The sequence below is a fragment of the Antedon mediterranea genome, chromosome 4 (assembly GCF_964355755.1).
Source record: "Antedon mediterranea chromosome 4, ecAntMedi1.1, whole genome shotgun sequence".
Classification (NCBI taxonomy): domain Eukaryota; kingdom Metazoa; phylum Echinodermata; class Crinoidea; order Comatulida; family Antedonidae; genus Antedon; species Antedon mediterranea.
The window spans coordinates 27,786,637-27,799,533 of NC_092673.1; the positions used below are offsets into that span (position 1 = coordinate 27,786,637).

The following is a 12,897-nucleotide window of genomic DNA, read 5'->3' on the forward strand; positions in this document are numbered from 1 at the left end:
CCATTTTCAAAGCCTTCCATTCCACTCATAAAACTAGCCTAAAATCTAATTTTAAGGCCTTTCATCCTGCCTAATTTCAATAAAACACCCAGCCAGGAACCCTTTGAAAACCTGTATGTACCGTTGATTGTTCCCAGCCACCCTTAACATTCTGGGAATAATTTTAGAAAATTCCAGAAATCATTTTAAACCAAAAAAAATTACATAACAGAAACTGTTATAGGATGTTTGTTTTGGCTTGAACTTCCTTATCGATGGAGCTGTCTTCTGATTGGATAAAGTTATCGATAAGTATATGGTGTTATATCTTAGAAGCTCAGTGCCAGCAGCTTTATTGGTGTGACTGATTGTTAAGATTCTGCTGCATGGTAAGTCATTCTTTTATTTCCTAGTAAAACAATCTTTTTATTGCAATTTTATGTTGCTAAATGTCATGAGCAATTCTGAAGTCACTCACTCAGACGTCATCTGTCAGACTAAATGATAAATAGAAATTCTCTTTTTTAAACTCGTTTTCCTTGCTTCAATTATTTTTAATTTTTACAGATTTAAAAGATGAGGTTTATTCTTATCTTGTCGCTTCTCATCGGGGCCCAGGCCATCAGCTGGTCAACATTTAAGAAAAAGGCTGCAAAAGTCCTAGAGTAAGAAAGAGTTATACTTTTTGTGATCAAATATAATATTTTAATTGTCCATTATTATGATGAAAACATTTTTAAGTTGTGCTGAAGAAAATGCTGTTGATTGTTGAAAGCCCTATTTATATATAACAACAGGCAAAGAACATTAATTCTAAACCGCCCGGTTTAATATATATGTGAGTTAAATAATATTAAATTTAACAATCTATCGTATGCAGATGACATGGTGCTTATATCACCTTCTGCATCAGGTTTGCAACATTTAATAAAAATTTCTGAATGCTTTTTGCGGCCAAAAATGATATTGTTTACAATGCTAAGAAATCATCTTGTATGATAATCTGTCCTAAGTCACGGAGGATTCAATTGAAACCTATTATTACCATTAATGGCAAAAGCTTAGAATATCTTGGTCATGTTATCTCCTTGGATTTATGTGATGAGTTTGATATAAAGCGGCAATACAGATCTTTGTGTATCCGAGCCAACTCCTTGGTCAGAAAATTTAGTATGTGTTCTATCAATGTGAAATAAAAAATGTGTTTTATTTAGAACATATTGTGTAAATATGTATTGTGCTACATTATGGTGCAACTATAATCAAGGTACCTTGCGATCTCTCCAGGTATGCTTCAATAATGGTTTAAGAATGTTGTTGCAAGGGCCTCGACAGTGCAGTGCCAGCCTCATTTACGGAATGTAGAATTCCTTCTTTTTATGAATTAAGAAAATCAATATATGGCCTGATGTGTAGACTTAATGCAAGCAAAAATATTTTAATTTCAACGATTATAAGCAACGTCTTACTTAAGTCGAAGATGCTCTCCAGGTGGAATGTCATCCTGAGATGAGTAGTTGTAATTAGTCTTTTTTATTTTATTTCATTTATATGTAATTTTTTACTTTCTATGGAGTTTCCGAAATAAAAGATTGAAAGAATGAATATACACGACAACATTATCATTAAGAAACATCAGACTTAAATGAATGTATTAAGATAGTGAGTTTTAGTAACAAGTACATTTTTATTCATAGTGAAGTTATTGACAGAGCTGAAGTTATCTTGCAAGATGAGGACATCACTGAAGAAGAGGACATCTCAATGCCGAGGACAACACCGCTCCCATTTGACATGACGCTGGAAGATGAAGCAGAAAAATGGAATGAGCTCGGACAAGGCATCCTTCAATGTCAAAAGATGGAGTCGTTAGAAACACGATTCAGACGTGAAACCGGAGGATCTGGCTTATCTGAAATGATACTTGGACTTGTAGAGTGGATTAGTGATATGAGCGCTGATATAGAGAACTATGAACCAATGAGTTTTGAGAAATCCATTGACAAATCTGAAAGGTCTTTTGCCAGAAGTTCATCAAACTTTGACCTTGATATGTTTGACCTTGACGAGGTCGTTGCTGCTCCATCTCGGGACAGGTCAGTAATATAGTCGAAACATACCATCACTATACTGTATATGACCAAGTGTTGTCGCGTGGAGCCTGTCAACAAATTGGACAAATATTATCAAGTGTGAATATACCAAAATCTTGTCAAGTAATTTAGCATAATTTAAGGGGTGGGATTATACTCTAACATGGGATTATACTCTAACATGGGATTATACTCTAACATGGGATTATACTCTAACATGGGATTATACTCTAACATGGGATTATACTCTAACATGGGATTATACTTATATACTATACATTCTTATGTCTATATAGGTCTGAGGAAAAGACGAAGCCTACCGACAAATATGAATCACCAGACTACAGTGTCATGTGCAGTACTGAAGATTATGAGGTTCGAAGGTACAACGCAAGCGTCTGGATGTCTACAAGTGTGATTGACTTCAGCCGCCAGACTGCAGGAAGTAGGGCCTTTAGAAGGCTGTACCAGTATATCACTGGAGCAAATCGTGAAGGTAACCCCATTGTCATTGAGAGTCTGAGTCAGCTCTGATCTGCTTGATGATAAATGTTTCTTGAATTGATGAATTGAGTGTGGTTATGATCAATGTTGTTGCAAAGGTGTACATTTGATAATAAACATTAGAAACTTTATACCCGGAGTTACCCTTTTACAAATGTCCCTTATTGTTACCTTATTATGATACTTACATTTTCTGTTATTTATAGGTGTTCAAATTCCGATGACAATTCCTGTAATAACTCGTACTGAGGCCACATGTTCTCCTTTTAAACTCTTCAAGAACTACACATACTCATTCTACCTACCAGTAGAATTCTGGGATAATACACCAACACCTACAAATGAAAAGGTATGACACCCAACCTCTCACAACTATACAACCCTTACAATTTCCCAAAATGACAGACTTGCCCAAAATTAGAGACCTTCAAAAATGTCAGACTTGCCCAAAATTTTAGGCATGCAAACATTTCAGACATGTCCAAACTGTCAGACTTTCCAAAAATGGCCGACTTGCCAAAAATGTCAGACTTGCCAAAAATGGCTGACTTGCCCATAATTTAAAATTAGCCACAAATTTCAAAATAGCCCAGTAACCTTTAACATATCATTGGATCAACTTTCATAACAAAAACATTTTTGTTTAGGTATTCATGGAACGTTTTCCAGCAACAACGTTTTATGTGTCAACATTTTGCGGCTATATGAACAGTTTCAAAGTAGCGTACCAGTTGTACAAGTTGAAAAATGCGTTAGATGCTTCAAACAAATCATATGTTGATAATTTTTACCTTACCGCTGGCTATAATAAGTAAGTAGGATAAGATAGGATAAATTTAAGTAAATATAGTATATATAATGATCCTAATTTTAATCATTAAGCCTTAATTAGGCCCTCTGTGGATTCAACGGTAATCACAGTACAGTGCCTACCATAATCAGCACACTGGGAGACAGTGGAACCGTAGCCATAACATTGGCAAGAGTTCAAAGCTCCATAGTTCTGATGGAAGAACAAGTCTTCTCAGATAGGTCCAGCGTACACATCTAGCTCATGTGCACTTTTAAGAACCTTGTACATCTTTGGAGACGAGTAGGGGGTTACCCTGGTGTACATCACAGCCACAGGGCCCTCTGGGAGACCAGTCTTTAAATATATAATAAATAATTAATAATAATACAAATTTAAATTTACATAGATGAGACCAATTTAACATCTGAAGAACAAGAAAGAAACAAAAAAAAACACTATGTAAATTAAGGTACTACATTTAATCATTTTTTGTGTTTCAATTTTCAGACCAACACAGTTTTTTGACCGAACAAACGAAATCTGGATCCCTTTTGACGGTGCTAGAGATAACCCGTGTCTGGATTTGAAGCCTACTATTGCAAATCCTCATGTGGAAGAATGTGAAGGTGCTTTATAATTACATAGTCTGCTTTATCATAACAACCACTTTAAACTGAAGGCTTAAAAGTGGTTCCCACTAGAACGCAACGTAGCGCAGTGACGTATCGACGCAAAGTGCTGTAGACATTGCTACGGGAAATCAAATTAGTTTGATTTCACGCAACGACGCAAAAACACTGAAAAACATAGTACAGCCATAGTACATAGCCAAATACGCGAGGTGAACCGTGTCTATGGCAACTAACATTGATGCGCAACAAGCAAGTTTGATTTCACGCAGACTGGGGAAAACAAAATTTCTTACGTTGCGTAGGTTGCGTTGCGTTTTAGTGGGAAACATGCTTTAATCATCTGATCACAATTAGGATTACTGGTTTATAATTCCAACACAATTCGATTGATTCTATTCGGTCCCCGCACGGGTCTGGTTCTTATTTAGATATGTATTCATATTCATTCGGTTCCTCCCATGATAGTTATTAATATAAAATATATAAATTTATATATTTTGAAACTACTTTTCAGGTTTAAACTGTCCAAAGTATCAATTATTGGAAACACTTGATGAGGGTGTTGAACTACGTCGTTATAGCAACCTGAATACAGTTATCAAGAAAGCCTACAGCTGTGATTTTGAAACTGCAAGGTCAGATTCCTATGACCCTGTTTCCTGGTATTTCAGAGGTAAGTAGAGGGCATGTGACGCAGTGTGTTGGCATTGGACTACTGATCATGAGATCGTGGGTTTGAATCCATTTTTCTAAAATTTATTTCTATTTTTTAATGTATATTTTTTCTATTTATTATTTTCTCTATTTATTATTTTGATTACTCTTTGTCTTTACTTTATTATGTTTTTGATATGATATGATATTTCCAATTACTTTACCACTTTGAAAATTAGTGCACTAGTACTGAAAGTGCCTGCAGAATAAAGAATAAATAAACATGTACAGTGCTTGAGGTTTCACAACATGAGGCTCTTTATAAATCCAGGATATTATTAAAAGGGTGAAATGAAGGGTGAGTTTATTTTGATGTCCTATCTTTTGCATTACAATTTGCAAAATTTAGTGGGGTGGGTGTCGGGCCAGCTGAATCCACCCATGTTTAGTAATATAATAGAACTAACATATAGCACCATTCTATGTAAAGCTATTCTTGTAGTTTAATTTCTTGTATTGCAGGCTTCAATTCCAAACAGCAAAACATTAAACCAGTTGGGCCTGTGTTGTTCACCATTGATCGTCCTCAAGAACTGCCTGAGAACTGTGATGCTGTTTACCAAACGGCATTTATTGCTCCTAGCAACTTGAAGGGAAATTTGCCAGAATCATTCAATGTAAAAACAATTTTATAAATTTATTTAGAGGTTTTTCTTGTGGTTTTAAGCTCTGTCTACACTATCAAACTAGTTTGACAAAAAAGTGTGATGTACCCATACATGGATGATGTCATATTACTACTATATTTAAGCATATCACTACCATATTTAAGATAAAAATACATCAATTGTTTTACTTCCAGAACTCTGTTAACAGAGAATTTATTGATTCCTTGGATGTTTATGTTTACCAATTCAAAGGATCCATGACCAATACAAGTGTTGTTAATTATGAAAGATTGCGTGCCATACTCGGTTCCAGATGCTATGAAGAAAATTCATTTATTCTAGCAGGTAAGCCTTGCCAAACGAGTTTTTTTCTTGGTATCTTAAAATGCAATTTAGCAACGGGCCACACACAAGTGATCCCTAGGCCTACGACCCCCAATTGCCCACCATGTGACCCACAACCATCCAATCAAATGACAGGAATTGATTTAGGTGTTACATAATATACATAGTAAGCCTGTATAATCATATTCTATTGTTCTTCTCATTTAGAATACAGCTTGAATAGGACCATTGAAGTCTGGATAGAAGCAGCTTCTGGTTGTCAAGTTAGAACTGAAGCTCCTCCAGCAATGGCAACCAGCAGGAATCAACCACCATCTTTCACCATTCCACCAGTGGTTCTCAACATTCAACCACAAATTATGTAAATAAACAGTGTGTTATTTTTGTCCATTTTTGCAGACAGATTACAGCTTTTGGAGCTTGTGGTTGTTATGAAAGTGACAAATCCTGGCCACTGAAAGGATTGAAACCAAGAACTATAGTTTTGGTACTTACGAGATTGGCCCCTGTAGGTTTAGCCACCATGGGATTAAGTCTTGGGATTGGGTCCTCATGAGATTGGGTCCCCTATAGAATAGATAGATAGATAGTTCTTCCTGAAGGGACTTTTTCACCATAAACAAACTATACTAGTGTGTTAACTAATATCAGTATAGCCATAATAATGTGTTGTTTTGTAAACTATAGTAATCAATAATATAATAATGTCTACAGTCTACATCCAATAAATCCCAAAACATAATCCACATGTATTTTAAGAGGCACTATATGTCAACAAATAATCATTAGTCCTCTCTCCATGATGGTTGTCACATAATGCTTTGTATTATTTTTTATTAGGTTATATGCATGATATGCATATAACCTCTTGATTCTGTCAGAATCTTTATTTATTTCTTTATTTATTCTTTCCTTAGCACTATTTTGTCCGTGAATTATCTTGATATCAGTTTCATCTATCTAAGTCAATTTTTCAGAGTATATTCCTTATGGCCAGGAATCGATGTGGTTATGTTTTCAGGGTGCGCAATCAAACATTACGCGGTCTACGCGCGATTTAACGAAATCACGTTTGTAATCATATCTTCACAAGCATGAATCACTTTTAAACAAAATTTGGTACTCATAAATTTCAGGTCATATTTCATCATATGGCAATACAATTACGTGCGTAGCGCATATAACGCATGCGTACGCGCGCTTAGAATGTTGAAAATTGTCAGAATTTATTTTCGATGAAATTAGAATACGTTTCAGGCAATTTTAAGCGTTTAAAAAATTGCCATGAGTGCGCAGATTTTTGCACGTGCACTGCGCGTCAAACGTTAATGCGCACTGTTTTTGTCCGATTACTGTTGTATAACCTTTCTTTAATAATATCATCATATTTTATTCACTTTTCAATGCGAAACAGCGTTATACGAGCACGTCAAAAGTGACAGGCTACGCACGTGTAAGTTAACAAAATGGTGAAAATATGCTAAATTTTAAAATTAATATATATCGTTAGAATGCTCGGGAACACCTATTTTTTATTTAATTTTCTTGAAGTGTATGTATCATATGTATGATTTCTTATCAAATAAAGAGAACAAAAGTTGATTAAGTCATCATTAATTGCATATTAAATTAAAAAAAAATAATTTCGACAATCAAACAAATTATGACATTCTCTTAGGCCAAAATAACAAACTTAACATTAACTTTCTTCCTTCAAAAATTCATATATTAAAGTTAAAAGTATGTAGTTTGACAGTCCATCATTTGTATACATTTTAAAGATGTCATCATAGTAAAAAATTATAATTCATTTCGGTATGTAATAATCTATTTGCATCAAACTGGTTACTGCATAGTAAATACACGGAGGAATTTTTCTACAACTTTTAGTCAGTTGTGTACGGCTCGGTGGTCTGTGCTCGTGTCTATGGCATTCAAGGTACCGAGATCGAGTCTCACCTTGGGAAACGAAATACGAATTTTTTTTTTTTATTATCCGTATTGTTTGTTCAAATTTATTTCTTAGTGTATAGATTATACACATGATTTATAATGAAATCTAGATAAAAATTAACTTATGTCTTTATTTTATTATGTAACAACAAATGTGGTTTATGACATTATACGCATATGGATCTTTGATCGGATTGTGATACCGGCTATGGTGTTCGCGTTAGCAAGGTCCTATCATATATTATAAATAATTAAAGATTCTGAGAAAATCAATCAATCAATATATCTTTTAAAAATCAATTATCTTTATTTAAATCAAGGCATATAACCTATAATTCGTCATAGTGACGAATTAAATCTAGTTGTATTTATATGTTTCATATGGACAGTTTGTCTGAAATAAAGTTGAATTGATTGATTGATTGATTATACCCCCCAGTGGCGTAACATAATGGGCAAAGGCCCCTGGTTTAGCTGTCCTAAGGGGCCCTTCAACGCTTGGTATTTGCATTGGACTGCTCATGCTGTGGGGCCCTTCAAGCTCTGGGGTCCTGGGTTTAGCCACCAGTGAGCACTCATAGCCGTTACACTAATGTATACCCTCTCCTTTCTTATCTACAGTACTGGTCAAAACAGAATGCAGACAGCTCTCCCATCATGCACTGCTGGTATAGACTGTCCCAGTTACCAACTTGTGACAAAGCATGGAAATGTAGAAGAACGCACCTATGAACCTTGTAGGTATCAATTGAGTTTGAAACGCTTAGTGAGATATTTGATACTTGAATGAATCAGAGCAAATTAACATTTGCAACTATACCACATTGTAGCCCATTCTTGGTACTGTGTTTATAATTTCCCTGTATCATAGCAAATTATGTAATACACATACAATCATATGTATCACATCATGTGATGTCTGTATCATAGGCCATAAGCCTCAACTAACCCTAACCTTAATATATAATGCATATACCACATGTGATACATTATGATACAGGCATCAGATGTGATACATATGTGACACTGTATTACAGAAGTTTCCTATGATACTGAACAGATAATGCCATATGTGGAGATACAGTACAGAGAATCAAGTGCACATAATAATAATATAGAATGACTTTACGATATCATTGAAGCAGAACAAGCCCTCTTTATAAACAGTTGTTTGTTTGTTGTTTATCTTAGCTAAGTGGGTTTGTAGCTATTCAAAAGCATGTAATATAGACATGGCTAGCAATGACAACTATCAGCGTCTCTCTCTCTACATGGCCGGTACAGGCAACAGAGAAGGCACAGTTATTTCTATGACGTCTCCCTCTATTCTGAAGGTAAGGAACGAATGCAGTGTCTTTAGTAACAGCAATAACGGTTGCATTTTCCAGTATTGAATTGACTATAGCAAATAATTATTCTAGTATATGTCAATGTTAATTATTTTTTTTTTTTGTAGATGAGTGTTGCTGATCTTGACAAAATATCTTGCAAAAAGAATTATGAGATGTGTCTGTACCTTCCTGATGACATCACACCTCCAAGCCCAAAAGAAACAAATGTAAGTTATTCTTATTTAAGTAATGCATGTAAGATATTCTATACTGTATTTAGGAAATCAAAAACTTGTTAAATTACTTCTATAATGGCCATATAAATACTCAAGACTGTTATAACAAATTAGATTTTTAAAAATGTTTTCCTATTGACCTTTGAAAATAAATTGTTCTTCAATCATAACTTACATTATATTTTCCAGGTGTACTTGAAGAAAGACCAAGGCCGTGTTGTGTACACGTATCCACTTGAGAAGTCTATCGTAGGCAAGAGATTCAGGAAAATGGCCAAAAATGCCATTCTTGAAGTCGACAGACTAGGCCTAGAAACAAAAGACTACTTGTATCTGTCGCAGTATAGACAGACTGGAGGCGGCAAATATATGGAGATATGGCTGCCTAAAATCACTCAATGATATTAGTGTCTAACCCTTTGCCCTATACTTCAATATAGTTTTCTTAATGTTCATGTTGAGGACATAATATACATCTTAATACTTTATTGAATTACAATTTAGAAAAAAACATTTTAAATCATCCTATATGCTATATAAGTAGAAACATTTTTAGATAGAGTATGCCCATATAATGATATGAATAAAAAGAAATACTTTGAATAAAGAAATACAGTATCATTTTTAAATGGTCTTTCGTTATATGTGTTGTTTGTTGAACTGAGGATTGCAAGTTTGACTCTTGCGTTATTAATTATTTTTTAATTTCCAGTTGGTGCGAAGTTTAAGGTTTGGAAACACGTTGCCAGATATAAATGCTAAATATGAACATATTTAAAGAATTATACAGTAACTATACTAAAATTGTTTTCACAATAATCACATATACCTAGAGTCATAATAATTGGAAATTTCAAATACAGTGTACTGCTGCACGTACTACTACTGAGCTATAATCCTGTCTAGCGCCCTCTATCTCAAAGCAATGCAACAGTTGAATTTTCACATCATTGGAATGTGAATCAAAAGTAAAGCGGATGATGAGAAATATGTAGGCACAATAACTTGTTGATATCATAACTAGACGAATTTACTTCTTACCATATTTTTAGGTGCTTTTGTCAGAATGAGTTTTAGGTCTTTTATAGTAATATTTCTTTTAGGTAAGTATTTCATTTTCTTGTTTAATTCCATTAATCGTGGCGGTTCGACGAAGGCCAAAGATTGAAAGAGGCGGTGGCGATGAAAGGAGGGGTTTACGGTCGTTTCCGGCCTGGCCGTAGGGCGACGACCGAGCCGGTGGTGCGGCCTAGCTTCCTTCCGGATTTATTTGTCGAAAACGATATGTTTATTGTACAACGTACGTTTTTTCTTTCCAAAAAAAAAAATGTTTGCTCAACATGACATAAAAATGCAGTCCACCACCAGTCGGAGAACAGAAGTGCAGATAATGTGTAATTAATTTCATTCATCGTTGTATGATCTTTACAATTTACATATTTTTGTGTCTGCAATATTAATAATCTAACACTTAAATAATACAATAATTGATAATGCATTTTTAAATCATACATTATGAAAAGGAAACATTGTAAACATCATATAAATGCAAAAATTGAACATATTTAATTATACATTACAGTCATTACTTTCTAAAATCTCACTTTTTTCAATAATTCTTGTTGGTCTTTTTAGCGCTGTGAGACATCAGTAATATTATTAAAAATTTATTATTATTATTATTATTATTACTAGGCCTATATACCAAATGGTAAGGTACTAAGGCCTTAATAATAAAACTAATCTAATTTTATTAATTCCATTTGCTAATTTCTAATTACTGCTTTAAAAACTCACCTAATATGCTGACATTTATTTTGACTGGTTTTAGAATTTAATACACTATTACAAGACTGAATTAAAATTATTTGATATTAGGCCTATTGTTTGAATGGGAAGTCATTGGTTTAATATCTTCCTATATTGCTTTAAATATTATAGCTCCATATTGGGTCTACATTTATTTTAATTAGTGCAAAATAGGTTATTGAAAAATTATAAATAACACATAATTGTTTTTGGAATAGAACTAAAATAAACATTATTGTATTATCAAATCTTTGAATCTAGTGTTTGTACAATATGTGAAGTCCTGATGCATGTTTAATTTAAATACTAACCAAATTTAATATTTAAAACATCTGCCATTTTCAATATATTTTTTTTGGATTTGTGCAATTCATTTATAATGGATTAACTCCTTGCATGAAACATTTTGTGAATCAATATAAAAAATATTTCCAAAAAAATATGACAAATTTATTTCTCTAACTTTTCTATTAGTAATTAAATATTAGTAATTAAATATTAATCCAAAGGCAAATTACTGAAAAAAATGACAATGCTGTGGGTATCAGTGGCTGGCAAAAATAAAAAGCGAAAAGCTAAATCAAAACGATAAAGTAAACAGCCAGAAAAGTTAGCAGAGCTTTTGGTAATTAAATATATTTTAATAAGAGGGAAATGGCAACTCACAACGGCAATTGTTTTTCATGAGAAAATGATGACATTATTTATTGTATTTTATTTTTATTGCAAATATTATATATATTTTGTTTTTGTGAAGTTTTTAATTTTGTTTAAAAAATTACTCTTTGCTGCGTTGCTTATTTTTTTGTTTTGTTAACAAATTTTAAATACTAAAACCTTTAATCTGTTTTGTAATCAAAATGTCACTTTTTATTCTGAATAGTATAATTATTAACTACGTTATTCCATGCTTTAAGTCAATTAATTAATGAGTAATTATTTTTAATTTGTCTATCATAGCAAATTTATTTCGTACAATTTAATTTCCTCATAAATCCAAATTTATAAATAACTTTCATTGCCTTTCATTGTTTATTTTTCTTAATTCTACCAGTAGAGGAAAAATTTTAGAAAAATATCCGCCATAATTCTACCAGTACATTGTATTTATATTATGTCATTGGCAATGATGAATACACTAGCTAATGTTTATTAATAATATAATAGTACGCCGATAGTACGGATTCTGTGTGTACTGTCATGCTATATGAATAGGCTGTTTATTGATTAGAGCCATTGTTATCTTAACAATGGGTTGAGTCACACTTCAGTATGCACTATTTCTGCATGGCTATTATGTTGACTGCTAAACATGGCTTCAATTCACTCTACAACTTTCATTTTGATTCTTATTAACTAAAGATTAAATTCTTTTCTATGCTCTTAAAAGGATTGTTCATAATTTACAAAGCAAAATACCAATGAATGATTAACAAATTTAACAATCATTTTGATGTTTATTTCTCTACTACACAATATCATAGTTAAACCTACATAGCTACCGTTAGGAAGAGATAGAAGATGTAGATCAAAATATTTAGTATAAAGTAGTGTAATACAGTAGGCTCTACACAAATTGTTATTTTTAATATGGTCTTTATTTTTAATCATTCATATTCTGATATTTTCATTTTTGTAAACATTTTATTTCATGATTTTTTTTTTATACTAATAGTTTCACAACTGAGTCATATAGCTTTACATAATTATCTATTTGTCTTGTTATCCAATTTTATGTGCTATTTTATGTTTGTTTTTTAAAATTACTAATCACTAACATTCAGCCATCCATTATGCGTGTGTACAGAAAAAACATCTGATTACATTTTTACAAAATTCTAAAAAATGAAATACTACTATCATTATTCATTATAATTTAATTTACAAATTAAAGATGTAT

At 32.8% G+C, this 12,897-nt stretch overlaps 2 protein-coding genes across 2 annotated transcripts in view; both read left to right on the plus strand.

Moving 5' to 3' along the window:
- Positions 1–309: 309 nt before the first annotated feature.
- LOC140047118 (uncharacterized) lies at positions 310–9,806 on the plus strand. The gene is made up of 15 exons (XM_072091949.1): positions 310–368; positions 547–644; positions 1,677–2,075; positions 2,369–2,568; positions 2,783–2,925; positions 3,224–3,387; positions 3,877–3,995; positions 4,516–4,674; positions 5,178–5,332; positions 5,518–5,668; positions 5,876–6,029; positions 8,243–8,358; positions 8,813–8,955; positions 9,078–9,179; positions 9,378–9,806. The coding sequence occupies exons 2-15, from the start codon at positions 556–558 to the stop codon at positions 9,588–9,590; spliced, it is 2,307 nt and encodes a 768-aa protein (XP_071948050.1). The 5' UTR covers positions 310–368; positions 547–555; the 3' UTR covers positions 9,591–9,806.
- A 347-nt stretch (positions 9,807–10,153) lies between these two features.
- LOC140047750 (uncharacterized) overlaps positions 10,154–12,897 on the plus strand; it is a 32,977-nt gene continuing 30,233 nt past the window's right edge. The window contains exon 1 of the mRNA XM_072092785.1: positions 10,154–10,291. Coding sequence (XP_071948886.1) covers positions 10,255–10,291 — 37 coding nt within the window. The 5' untranslated portion in view covers positions 10,154–10,254. The remainder of the gene's footprint in view (positions 10,292–12,897) is intronic.